The sequence below is a fragment of the Acipenser ruthenus genome, chromosome 4 (assembly GCF_902713425.1).
Source record: "Acipenser ruthenus chromosome 4, fAciRut3.2 maternal haplotype, whole genome shotgun sequence".
NCBI classification, from domain to species: domain Eukaryota; kingdom Metazoa; phylum Chordata; class Actinopteri; order Acipenseriformes; family Acipenseridae; genus Acipenser; species Acipenser ruthenus.
Genome location: NC_081192.1, coordinates 105,577,120 through 105,590,670, shown reverse-complemented (window position 1 = coordinate 105,590,670; position 13,551 = coordinate 105,577,120). Strand labels below are relative to the sequence as shown.

The following is a 13,551-nucleotide window of genomic DNA, read 5'->3' as shown; positions in this document are numbered from 1 at the left end:
GAGCGAATGTGGAACTGCGTTAGCCCGCACCGCAGAGCGAATGTGGCACTGCGTTAGCCCGCACCGCAGAGCGAATGTGGCACTGCGTTAGCCCGCACCGCAGAGCGAATGTGGCACTGCGTTAGCCCGCACCGCAGAGCGAATGTGGAACTGCGTTAGCCCGCACCGCAGAGCGAATGTGGCACTGCGTTAGCCCGCACCGCAGAGCGAATGTGGCACTGCGTTAGCCCGCACCGCAGAGCGAATGTGGCACTGCGTTAGCCCGCACCGCAGAGCGAATGTGGCACTGCGTTAGCCCGCACCGCAGAGCGAATGTGGCACTGCGTTAGCCCGCACCGCAGAGCGAATGTGGAACTGCGTTAGCCCGCACCGCAGAGCGAATGTGGAACTGCGTTAGCCCGCACCGCAGAGCGAATGTGGCACTGCGTTAGCCCGCACCGCAGAGCGAATGTGGCACTGCGTTAGCCCGCACCGCAGAGCGAATGTGGAACTGCGTTAGCCCGCACCGCAGAGCGAATGTGGCACTGCGTTAGCCCGCACCGCAGAGCGAATGTGGCACTGCGTTAGCCCGCACCGCAGAGCGAATGTGGCACTGCGTTAGCCCGCACCGCAGAGCGAATGTGGCACTGCGTTACCCCGCACCGCAGAGCGAATGTGGAACTGCGTTAGCCCGCACCGCAGAGCGAATGTGGAACTGCGTTACCCCGCACCGCAGAGCGAATGTGGAACTGCGTTACCCCGCACCGCAGAGCGAATGTGGAACTGCGTTATCTAATGATTGAATTCACCACACAAAAGAACACGACATAACAGGGAGTATCTATCTTTCCCAGTTCCTACTCTCCACCGTTCACCAGGGAAACTCTTGATGGATAATCTTTTAATATAATGTGTTCCCACAAATAAATGTTCATCCGTCTCCAATTCAAAAGCAGTGGTTTCAAGTGATGTTCAGGTATTTTATACCAAGCTGGAAGTGGGGCATTTACTGCAGTTACAAATCCTGATCCTGCCAGGGGCCAATATGAAAGCACATTAGAATCAGTATCTTGTGTATGGAAGACTGTGAGAAACTGCTGGAATATTAAACATGGTGCATTGAAATAATAAAATCCTGCTCTGATCTTGCTGCAAACACATTACATAATGATCCATTCGTTTTGTACGTTCAGCCCCATACTTTGTTCGAGCCTTCAATGGAAAACAGTGCATTATACTTTAGTTACCACAAGGGGGCAGCAAAGTATTGCTGAAGGAAACCCTAAAGAAAAACTCAATAATGTGACAGGTCAGAGGAAGAGGAATAGGAATTGCTCAATGGAACATGCGAGTAAGGGCTTCAGAAAGAGACTGCCGAGGACAACACTGTCAATCCAGGAATGCATTGTTTTGAACCCATTTTAAAATGTAATCAATACACCTTAGCAGTGCATGTTATGTTTTGTGCGAGAGTGTACAGCACACACGCACTTCCTTAGCAGTGTATGTAATGTTTTGTGTGAGAGTGTACAGCACACACGCACTTCCTTAGCAGTGTATGTAATGTTTTGTGCGAGAGTGTACAGCACACACGCACTTCCTTAGCAGTGTATGTTATGCTTTGTGGGCATCTTATCCCTACCCCCAGGCTCTCGAGACACAGCATACAGGAGACAAGGCATTTCCAGGGTCCTCCCAGACACAATCTGCTCTACTGGCCTCTTATCCCTACTCCCAGGCTCTCGAGATACTTGCTAAATCTTGTCACAAACAATTACAAATTAAAAGAAGAAATGAAAAACATTTACACTTACAAAAAGTTGCAGAAACTTCAGGATTCTCTTGTGAGTGAGGATATAAAGTGCATTCCCGCTGACAGGGTCGATAACTGGCAACCGGTGAATTTTGTTTTTGATGAGCGAATACACTGCATCAAATATGCTGAAAGCAGAGGGAAAAACAAACCAATGTTAGCAGAAAATGAACTAAAACTTTATTGCATGATGGTGTCCCCCCCCCCCTGACTTTTTAAAATGCCCTTTTCTGATTCAGGTCCCTTTACCATACCAGAAACTTGTAATTACAACATGTAGCCATTGGCACCCTTTTCCCAGAAGGAAATAAAACCATTGTTACTGTATAGTATGTGTGCTCTTATCAAACAGCAGAGCAGATCGGTCGCCTCGTGAATCTGCTACGAGGACACATTGCAACAGGCTGGATTGCTCCCTCATTCCTTGACATGTATAACATCAACTACAGGTGTATCCAGCATACACAGGGTTCCATACCTTGCATCAGGAGATATGTTCACCAAAGGCTTAAACGTTTCCTGCAAGTACAGTTCTGTAGGAGAGAAAAGGAGATGAGGATAGAATACATTAAACAAGATGCCACAGTATCATCTGGAACAGGAGGAGTTGCAGCTTTCTTTTACCCATTATAATACGAGCATATTTTCATTCTTTGCACAGTAGGGATTGTTACAACTGTATTAGTCAATAATTCTTCTGCCATTAGGATGTGAATAGATAGCATCTTCCTGTAACAATGTACTCTACACAGGGATGGCAAGAAGACTCCCATTGCATAGCAGTTTGATCCATTCCTGGTTTTACTATGAGTTTAATAAGACACATCTGAGCTTGTTGTCTACACACTGGGGCTAATCAAGCTTGCAGTAAAATCTGGAATGGCTGAAGCTGCTATGCAATAGTAGTTTCCATCCCTGCAGTATATTCCCTGCCTCATTTGCCTGAGGAGATTTCGTTCAACACACTGCATACACTGATTATAAACAGAGAAGACAATTGAAATTAAACAGAGTTTGAGCTTTTCAGAATGGAGAGGCTGAAAAAAAATAGGTAAGAAAGAATGGAAAAAATGTAATGAGTCAAGCTGCCAGTATGTTTAACACCTTTGGTGAGCAGTTAATTCAGTTTTCATTGTACATCCCAGAGGTTCACCACCAATCCTGAGAACTAGAGGGATTTTTATTTTTATCTCTCACTGCATGCTGTGCTCTTGGTGAAACTTTAATTCTTTTAAAAAAAAAAAAAAAGGAGAGATTACTTCTTAAAATAACATCATTTACCCCTCCATGTTTCAATCTTGTGTTCTTCTAGCTCGTAGATTTGTACCTGAAAAGCACAAAAGACAAAACCTCATGAACAGAAAATTCTACCTTGAAAAGTACAATAGGCAATTAGGATTGTGGCATTAGGATTTCAATTTACCTGCATATAAATTATGTTCCGGGTTATGACAACGTCTTAATAAAATGTTAATAGAAACATCAATCAATCTATCTTTATTTGATATAGCACCCTTCACAATAAATTGTCGCAAGGCGCTTCACAGGTACAACATAACAGCAATTATTAATACTATACAAGCAATAGCAAACATTAAAACATTGCATACAAAAATCAATTGAAATACAATATAAGGTAAAAGCATTACTTAATATTAAGATGTGAATGATTCTAGAAGTGTGTCTTCAGTCGTGTTTTAAAAACTGCAACAGTTGGCTCCTCCCTTATGCAAACAGGCAGCTGATTCCATAATTCAGGGGCCCTGAAGCCAAATGCTCTGGAACCTGTGTTCTTTTTTGACACCTTGGGGACAGTAAGCAATCCAGCGTCCTGGGATCGCAGTGGTTGTCTAGGTATACATGGGATTAAAATATAATTTAAATATGAAGGAGCCAAACCGTTTAATGCTTTGTAAGTAATAAGTATGACCTTAAAACGATCCTAAACCTTACAGGAAGCCAATGTAGGGCTGCCAATACCAGCGTAATGTGATCGTGTCTCCAGATGTCACTATGAATGGCACAATGAACTCCTCACAGTAAAATAAATCTACTGCAGCAGAATAAACAGTACCGTCATGAAGTGAGGATCACAGTATTATCAGAGACTGCAAGGCAGAATGAAATTTATGATAGATCTATGAAAAGTTAAATAATATTCCTCATTATTAAATATACTGACATCATAATGTTTAAGTTTAGACTTCTGCAGTGTAAACTTAAGTTTTAAATGATTAATAAATACCAGCAGTGCAACTGCTAATCTGTTTGACTAAGTCTTTAGTAAGTGAAAATGTTACCTACCGTATTTCAGGAGTGCAGTAGCACATTGTTGTTTAAATGCTATTTTCTTGTTGCCTGCCATTCTTGACCTCTGATATTTGGGGGGAAACTTACAGGGATTGTGGGATACTGGAGGACTTTTGGCATCCCTTTTTTTTTTTTTTTTTTTTTTTACTGATATTGATACTGAAAACCGTAATATTGTGATATACCTTCCACTTGTGCTTTACAATACGTACCTATGCTTTACACTTTGTTATGGTAAACCGTTACAAAAGCCTTATGGAAATGCTTAATAAAAACCTGGAGCACCATCAAAGCAACAGCTCCATGAATCAGCATATCCAGTGTTGATAATGGCTTTCCTTATGAAATTAAAATGCTACAGGGATGTACCCAAGCATGCACCTGCAGCAACACTACCCTGAACAGCAGGATATCTGTTACAGGCATGTACCTGCAGCAACACTACCCTGAACAGCAGGATATCTGTTACCCAAGCATGCACCTGCAGCAACACTACCCTGAACAGCAGGAAATCTGTTACAGGCATGTACCTGCAGCAACACTACCCTGAACAGCAGGATATCTGTTACCCAAGCATGCACCTGCAGCAACACTACCCTGAACAGTAGGATATCTGTTACCCAAGCATGCACCTGCAGCAACACTACCCTGAACAGCAGGATATCTGTTACCCAAGCATGCACCTGCAGCAACACTACCCTGAACAGCAGGATATCTGTTACCCAAGCATGCACCTGCAGCAACACTACCCTGAACAGCAGGAAATCTGTTACAGGCATGTACCTGCAGCAACACTACCCTGAACAGCAGGATATCTGTTACCCAAGCATGCACCTGCAGCAACACTACCCTGAACAGTAGGATATCTGTTACCCAAGCATGCACCTGCAGCAACACTACCCTGAACAGCAGGATATCCGTTACTCAAGCATGCACCTGCAGCAACACTACCCTGAACAGCAGGATATCTGTTACCCAAGCATGCACCTGCAGCAACACTACCCTGAACAGCAGGATATCTGTTACCCAAGCATGCACCTGCAGCAACACTACCCTGAACAGCAGGATATCTGTTACCCAAGCATGCACCTGCAGCAACACTACCCTGAACAGCAGGATATCTGTTACCCAAGCATGCACCTGCAGCAACACTACCCTGAACAGCAGGATATCTGTTACCCAAGCATGCACCTGCAGCAACACTACCCTGAACAGCAGGATATCTGTTACCCAAGCATGCACCTGCAGCAACACTACCCTGAACAGCAGGACCTCTCTTCCTAGTGGTCTGAGAAACCAGGATCCCTGCTCAACAGAGCCTGCTTCTAGAATGATGTTATACAGTAATTGCTCTCATGAAGTTCATGTCAATTGCATTTATGTATTCAGAAGGGGAGCAGCTCTATCGGATTACCTCTGGATAAGGATTACTGTGCCTGCTGGAAGCAGTTTGAATGCACTGCTCGGGTTGAATTCTCTTCAAGCATTTCTTAATGTCTTCTTACAAGGACTGGCAGTCCCTTCTGTCAAATATCACTTCTCAATCACAGCTTGCTTAATAAAATGTTTATTATGTAGTCCTGGCTTGGCTTTCCTGACAAATCCTTGACCTGCTCTGTCTTGGTTGAAAGCAGAACGTTCATTACAGGGCTGGCTTCAGGAATGTTTATCACAGACAGAGCAGAATCATGATAATGACATACGCTGAAAGCGCTGCTTCATTTCATTTAATGGAAAATCCAAATCCAAGCCTACAATAACTGTACTACAGCGATTACAGTCCAAACAGTACAGCCTACAATAACTGTACTACAGCAATTACAGTCCAAACAGTACAGCCAACAATAACTGTACTACAGCGATTACAGTCCAAACAGTACAGCCTACAATAACTGTACTACAGCGATTACAGTCCAAACAGTACAGCCTACAATAACTGTACTACAGCGATTACAGTCCAAACAGTACAGCCTACAATAACTGTACTACAGCGATTACAGTCCAAACAGTACAGCCTACAATAACTGTACTACAGCGATTACAGTCCAAACAGTACAGCCTACAATAACTGTACTACAGCGATTACAGTCCAAACAGTACAGCCTACAATAACTGTACTACAGCGATTACAGTCCAAACAGTACAGCCTACAATAACTGTACTACAGCGATTACAGTCCAAACAGTACAGCCTACAATAACTGTACTACAGCGATTACAGTCCAAACAGTACAGCCAACAATAACTGTACTACAGCAATTACAGTCCAAACAGTACAGCCTACAATAACTGTACTACAGCGATTACAGTCCAAACAGTACAGCCAACAATAACTGTACTACAGCAATTACAGTCCAAACAGTACTGCCTACAATAACTGTACTACAGCGATTACAGTCCAAACAGTACTGCCTACAATAACTGTACCACAGCGATTACAGTCCAAACAGTACTGCGATTACAGTCCAAACAGTACTGCCTACAATAACTGTACTACAGCGATTACAGTCCAAACAGTACAGCCTACAATAACTGTACTACAGCGATTACAGTCCAAACAGTACAGCCTACAATAACTGTACTACAGCGATTACAGTCCAAACAGTACAGCCTACAATAACTGTACTACAGCGATTACAGTCCAAACAGTACAGCCTACAATAACTGTACTACAGCGATTACAGTCCAAACAGTACAGCCTACAATAACTGTACTACAGCGATTACAGTCCAAACAGTACTGCCTACAATAACTGTACTACAGCGATTACAGTCCAAACAGTACAGCCTACAATAACTGCTACAGCAATTACAGTCCAAACTGTACTACAGCGATTACAGTCAACCTATTATTCAAAATAGATCCAATTAGCTATACCATAAGGCTATGCCCTGTTATATCAAAACTGTGCTAACATAGTCCCCTTGCCATTCCCAATAAGAGGGAAATAAGCCCTTTCTGTGCACATGGTGATGTTCTGTTGCTGGCTGTAAGTCATACAAGTTTATCAGAGTCCTGCGCATGCTACTGGGAATAGTCACCGGGTACCAAATGCTACTGCGCAATGCATCCGAGTGCGGCTAGCTATACAATCATTAATAGAAAGTATAGCTGCATGGATTAAAGAAGAAAGGAAATGAGCATAAGAGCATCTGACAACGTGAATATGAAGCCTAGAATAATGATGTTCTCCTGACACGTATGTAGCGGAGCACAAATCGAGCCGTGGGAGCATGCTGAAATTATAAACACAATAAGAGAGCTGCAGCACAACACTACTTACAGTATCAAACACCAAGCACAGAGAACAGATTACTGTGCTGCACACAATTATCCAACCTGCCTGGGTGTGATATGCAAGTCTATAGCTACTGATGAAATAGATGTTTGATACCTTTCTGCTGTGAGTTTTGTCACCGGTGCCCCTACAGAACTCACCACTACAACCTTTCCATAACCAACCTTTAACTTAAGTACCAGTCATTCTATTTAAAAGATTCTTCCCATGCAGGGTTCCGACAGTTTTTGGTCATCGCCCATTTTAGTTTGCAGCAGCCAATGACTGGAATGAGTTTCAACACAAGTTCAAATTAAAGAAGGGTTCTTATCTGAGGTTGCTTTCAGCCGTACGGTCGACTCATTGCTGACTGACAGCTGTATCTGCGAAGTTGCTGCTGAGTTTTATGTTTGATGAAGTGTTTTTTACTCCTTACTTTGTTTGATGTTGTTTGCTGTGGAAGTGCGAGCCGCTTGCCAGGTCGTCTTTGGAAAGTTGTTCTCAATCGAATCCTCTGGATAAATAGAGGTTCTGATTGATTGATTGATTGATTGATTGATTGATTGCTGTAAGGGTTTTGCTGGGAGATGCCCATGAGTAGTGTCCAGTGTGTTAGGAGAAACGTAGTACTTGTGGATGTGTGAATTCATTTTTATTAACAATTCAAGTTGATACGTCATGTCAGATGAAAGACCATGAACAAAACAGCTACCAGAAACCCCCCTGCCATCACTAACCCATCGCTACACTTTTGGGAGAGTTTGTGCTCGTGACCTGAAGCAAGCATGTTCTGCATCCCTACATGTTCCTCGTCTATGGGACAGACATTCCCCAGCTTCGTGTCACAAAAAATTACATCTTATTAAAGGGGACACTTGTTAAAACGCTTGACCGCTAGAGTAAGTTTATTTAGATTTTCAAGTTATGAATGAAAGTGTGTAAACTGGTCATTTATTTCTGCCTGTTTCAATATTTACCTACAATATATTAGAAATGTATACTTTTCAAAAAATATATACTACTACTACTACTACTACTACTGGCTGCAGCCATTTTTCTTTTATTGAAAAACCTTTTGCTGCAGTTCTGGCTGCATTTCTCCCCAACCCTCCTCATATTCGGGCACCCTGTTCATGGCTCCACCAAAAAGAGAGACCTCCTCGTGAATCTGCTCCTGGCTCTTGCTAGACTCGCCATCTACAAGACCAGGAAGCGTAAGATGATCGGGGAGGGTCTCTTTGACTGTGGGGCCATGTTCAGGGCCCTAGTCCGATCCCGGGTTAAGTTGGAGCACGCCCACGCGGAGTCTGCTGGCGACATGGCCACCTTTGTCGACCAGTGGGCTCTGGGGGGCGTGCTCTGTACCACCTCCCCTTTCATTCTAAATATTTAATTTACAGTCCTTTTACCGGTTTTTTGGTTAAAATTAGTTAGTTGCCAGTTTTTGTTAGCACCCTCTTTTGTTTAGGGGGTGCTAAAATGAATTTTTGTCCGCCTGCCATTAGGCAGCCGGTGCACCTGACTGTCACTGGGTGGGCGGTGTAGTCCCCCTACTGGCACTAAATAGGACTACTACTACTAATAATAATAATAATACTAATAGCCTCATCTCTCACTCCGAAAAGCAACTACATGTTATTGTTGACTATATGTAAATAAGCAGTGCTATAAATACTACTGACTTTCAAAACCGGCTCCTGTTGAAACCGTCTTACACAAATTCATATTTATTGGCATTCACTTTAAATTAGATGTGGCTGAAACAGCGAGGACGAAGGCTGAAGGAGTAGGAACAGTTTTACTGGAAACTATAAATGGAAACAAATTGAAATGAACCCTCTGTAATAGGCAAAATATGAGGCAATTAACAAAACACACTAATTTCTACTGTCCGTTACGCAGAGTGTTGAAAGCTTGCATTTTATTGTTTTTAGTTCTGTTTGGTCAATGAAAAGGCACTTACTCTGCATTGCAATGACAATACTTTATAGAAACACAGTTCATTAGTTTATACGTACAGTACTGCCATAGATTAATAATGAAAGAACAAACCATACCATCGGCGACTTGTAGTATCTGTGCAGTATGTTAATGAAGTCTGTAATTGTTAACATTCCTAAAAAGAAAAAGAGACACATATAGATAGTTAGTATCAAACAGTACAAGCAAATCTAAAGCCGAGGAACACAAAGCCACTTTGTGGATTGGACCTTGACTTCAGGAGACGAGGTTTCAGGCCCCTGCACGGCACGCCAGGGGAGACTTGGGGTTTGATATAGCAGAGTGGCTTTGTGTTCCTCAGCTCAAGTACAAGACCTGGTACATCAGAAGAGGCTTAGTATCAGTGCTGGAGGAATCCTGGTTCAGTAGCACTTGAAACCTGATAAAAATACAGGGTGATTCACTAACACAACTCATGAAAATAAACCCATCACAGAACATGTTTGAATTGAGCTCCTTCCCCCATCCTTTCCTGAACTATAAATCGTACCCAAACACAGACAGCTGGTAATGCAGGCAATGAGCACAACGTTAAGAGTGGCTCTGGCTCATGCTGCTTTTATCAGACTGCTTTTAATCGTTTTTACAAACTAGATTTTTATCTTTGTTTTTCGAATGTTACAATTAAAACCATGTTTGTCTCTTAATTTCAGTTTTATTACATGTTGTATTAGACTGTTTTTAATGTAATGGTTTATTGTTCTTTTCTGTGTGTGTGCGACGCGCTTTGGGATCATTGAGATGAAAGGCGCTATAGAAATGTGAATTGTATTGTACTGTACGGGACAGTTTAAACAACATGGCACAATTTATTTAAGGGTTATATGGAAGGACAGGTTTGAATGCAAGATTCTGCTCTGTTGTTCTGTTTAAGCCTGCACTTGCTACACTACAAGTCATTCCTCTGAGACAGTGCAGCACAGTGGAACTAACTACAATAAAAATCTTTAACCAAACAAACATCTTAAATAGGCTGGGTTTGATTTGCTTAAAACAAAAAAAGCGCCCTTATACGCCTGCTTAGCAAAAACAGAAAACAGTCCCTCGCGTTGTGTGATTATTCCTGTATTTATTTTGTTATGGTAACTAATATTTATTGTAAACATGTATTTGCGAGCCTGGTCCCTTTCCTTTTCAGAAAAGTCCCTCTCATCCGGACAGTATTGTGCTGGTGATGATTTCTAATACAGCTCTTCAGCAAGCTGCTTATTTTCTCATGATCGTTCCTCTCTGCTCTCACACTCTTCCCAGAACCCTTCTGTCCTGCATTCCAGTTCACAGGGCGAGTATTTATATCCGTCTCCATGACACCAGCCTGCATCCCCCCCACTCTGACAGCCAGCCAAGCAGTAGGTAGTGGAATACAAGCTTACCAGGGAAAGACAATTCACAAGCAGTGAGCACTAGCTTGGATTGGGGGTGGTAGTGCAGTGCGCAGTTATGTACTAGCTCGGAAATAGCTCAGCATTACTTCTTGTTTGCTTGTTTGCAATTTAAATGTTTATATACAGCTTATTTGCATTGGGATCTACACAAATATATTTAAAACAATGTATTTAATATTGGCAACCAAAGGTGTCCAGCACAGTGCAACTGGTCTTGATGAAGGGAGTAGTTAATAGAGATTAGATTCAGAGCACTTTATGGAATATGAGTTTATTTTCTTTCCTACTCACCTACTTGTTCCACAGAGCTTCAAACTCAATAGAGAAAGGTTTAATTTTTAAGGGTCTAAATATTGTACTGCATTATAAATGCTTTTTCAGTAAATTTGGTTATATTACAGTGTTACTATATCCCCAACGTGCACACATGATCGCCAAATATAGAATGCGGATTGGGAAATGCACTAGCTTCTCAAAATCGCTAGATTCAGGACAGGTCTGTCGAAGTCATAAGTGCCTCCCATTCGCTCCATGTGCAAAACAACTTTTGACAAGATTGACCAAAAGTAACACTCCAAAGCATACCATACCAGCTATAACCAGGAGTCAATTATAAAAAAAATTCTCACACATACATACACACACACACACACACACACTATAATTACTTTGTAAATTAATTTAAAATGAACCACAATTCTAAATAGGAATGCAAGGATGGACTAGACAAAGCAAGGAGGATGAGCCCATAATGTAAAATCCTTAAAATGTGAAGGGTCAAGAGAAAAAGAATAGACTGTGTTTGAGTTCACTTGAAACATTCTAGAACACTTAAGAATACAGGAACATGGGTCTTTAAGGATACCAATGATTCAGCATCAACTACGTGGCTTGGAGACCCATTCCATACACTCATCACTCTCTGTGTAAAAGAAGAGTCTGCCCTACGTCTGACTCCACTTCATTTCATTTCCAGTTGTGCTCTCTGGGCCTGCTTTCTGAGCCAAATCTGAAGCATTGGCTAGCGTGAACTTTATCAACTCCTTTCAAGTATGTTCAGTCATGTATACTCCACTTAGAAATACTGTAGCTAGCATTCATTTCCAGCACTGATCACTGCCAGCCCCAATAAGCTCCACTGCACTTACCTACGAAGCTCTGCTTTTTAGTCTCCCATAGCGGGGCTGCGCGGACACCATTCGCCACCAATGCAAAGAAAGCCTTCTTAACCTGAGGGGACAAAAGCACGAATCAGAGCTCTTATCCAAAACAAAAACTCATTAAACTGACTGCAGAAAAACTGCACCAATTTTCTGGCTTCACAGTACAATGTGTTCAGTGACATTGACCTGACTCTCAGTTTGCAAATAACAGCACAGCGACAAGGCTGCAGTGCTACCTGTGTAGAGCGAATACAGAATCTTTCAGGCATACTGTACAGTATAGTCAAATCAAATAAACTACAGATTAATAAGACTATTTGACATTATAAAGCATTAGGCTGATTAGTTTATAAAGCAATGAAGCCTCAGTCTCTGATCCAGGGTAAATCTCTCCACTTATTATATTATTTGTTACCAGGAAAGTTCACTGAGATGTATTTGCAGAGATATCATGGAAGACAGTGGCAGTGGCATTACAATGTACTTTGAGGCATCGATATGAAAAGTGCTTTAAAAATGCAATGGCTTGTTTGATTTGGTTTCAAGTCATTTTGAAAAAAAAAAAAGCCAGTGGAACAGAACTTTTTGCCATTACCACTTAGGCAGCCCTGCTTGGCTGGACCATTTTAACTTGTCAATGTCTCTCCCAGCTGAGCAGTGATCGGAATAACAAATGTCCAGGGAGTACCGTTCAGCACCCCCTCCTTCTCTATCTGTAGCTGCCGAGCCACTCCCCCTGATGCCAAAAAATAACAAAACACTCTGCTGGAAGAGGAACCGCAGACCTCAGCTGTGCACTCCCATAATCCAGCAAGTCAATCTGTCTGGGTCAGCACAGCCTCCTCAACCCCTACAGCTGTAACCTGTCATGCCTCCAGAAATCAAGGCTGCAATTATCACCTGCTGCAGCCCCCAATACAGCAGCTCTGAATATCACCTGCTGCAGCTCCCAATACAGCAGCTCTCATTATCACCTTCTGCAGCCCCAATAAAATCTCCCTCCCGACCTGTGAGGGCGCTAAGCATCGAGAACAGAGTTCTTTGCACAGGCTGGTCTGACAGTTCTTTCACCGGGTCTGGAAGTCGGCCAGTCTGGATGAAGACGAGACTCTGTTGCAAGAACGCATTGACCCGGAAGGGAAATGACGTGGCAGCCGCAGATTGGAGAGGCGGTTGCACTCGTTTACCAAGGGGTCATGTGAAAGCATAAAAGGGGGCGGAGAATCACAATCTGTTCCTTCGCTTAGTTTGTGGTTTTTAAACCTAGAAGGACGGTGAGAGACCCCAAAAGACTAACAGTATCGTGAGTGTTTTTTGTTTGTTTGTTCTGTCTGTTAGTAATGGTCTTGTTTTGTTAAATCACCAGACAGCTAACACGATTCCGGAGCTGTCGCCTTGGGCCAGCACAAAACCGGAACAGCACTTCACCACTGTCACAAAATAAACTGTATCACCCACCACGATCACTACAGCACGCACCCAGGACTGGTGACCGTGTTAGTATATTGTGGAATATTTGTGTTTATTATTTGGGACTGTGACCCTGTTGTTATTTACTCCATGCACTCCACATTGCTGTGTATTGCCGGGGATTATTATTTGGTCACCAGACCTGGATAAAAAT

General features: G+C 42.6%; 1 protein-coding gene and 1 long non-coding RNA gene across 7 annotated transcripts in view; both read right to left on the bottom strand.

The window, feature by feature from the left end:
* LOC117399810 (5'-AMP-activated protein kinase subunit gamma-2) overlaps window positions 1–13,551 on the bottom strand; it is a 138,371-nt gene that overhangs the window by 6,891 nt on the left and 117,929 nt on the right. For all 6 annotated transcript variants that reach the window (XM_059023353.1, XM_059023352.1, XM_059023351.1 and 3 more), the window contains 5 exons: window positions 11,913–11,994; window positions 9,436–9,494; window positions 3,074–3,119; window positions 2,271–2,325; window positions 1,794–1,920 (listed from right to left, as the gene is read on the bottom strand). In XM_059023353.1, the coding sequence (XP_058879336.1) occupies window positions 1,794–1,920; window positions 2,271–2,325; window positions 3,074–3,119; window positions 9,436–9,494; window positions 11,913–11,994 (369 nt within the window). The remainder of the gene's footprint in view (window positions 1–1,793; window positions 1,921–2,270; window positions 2,326–3,073; window positions 3,120–9,435; window positions 9,495–11,912; window positions 11,995–13,551) is intronic.
* Window positions 4,226–9,429, bottom strand: LOC131736985 (uncharacterized). Its single transcript, XR_009328590.1, has 2 exons — window positions 4,633–9,429; window positions 4,226–4,583 (listed from the first exon to the last, which is right to left on the bottom strand). It is a non-coding gene; the product is annotated as an uncharacterized LOC131736985 (long non-coding RNA).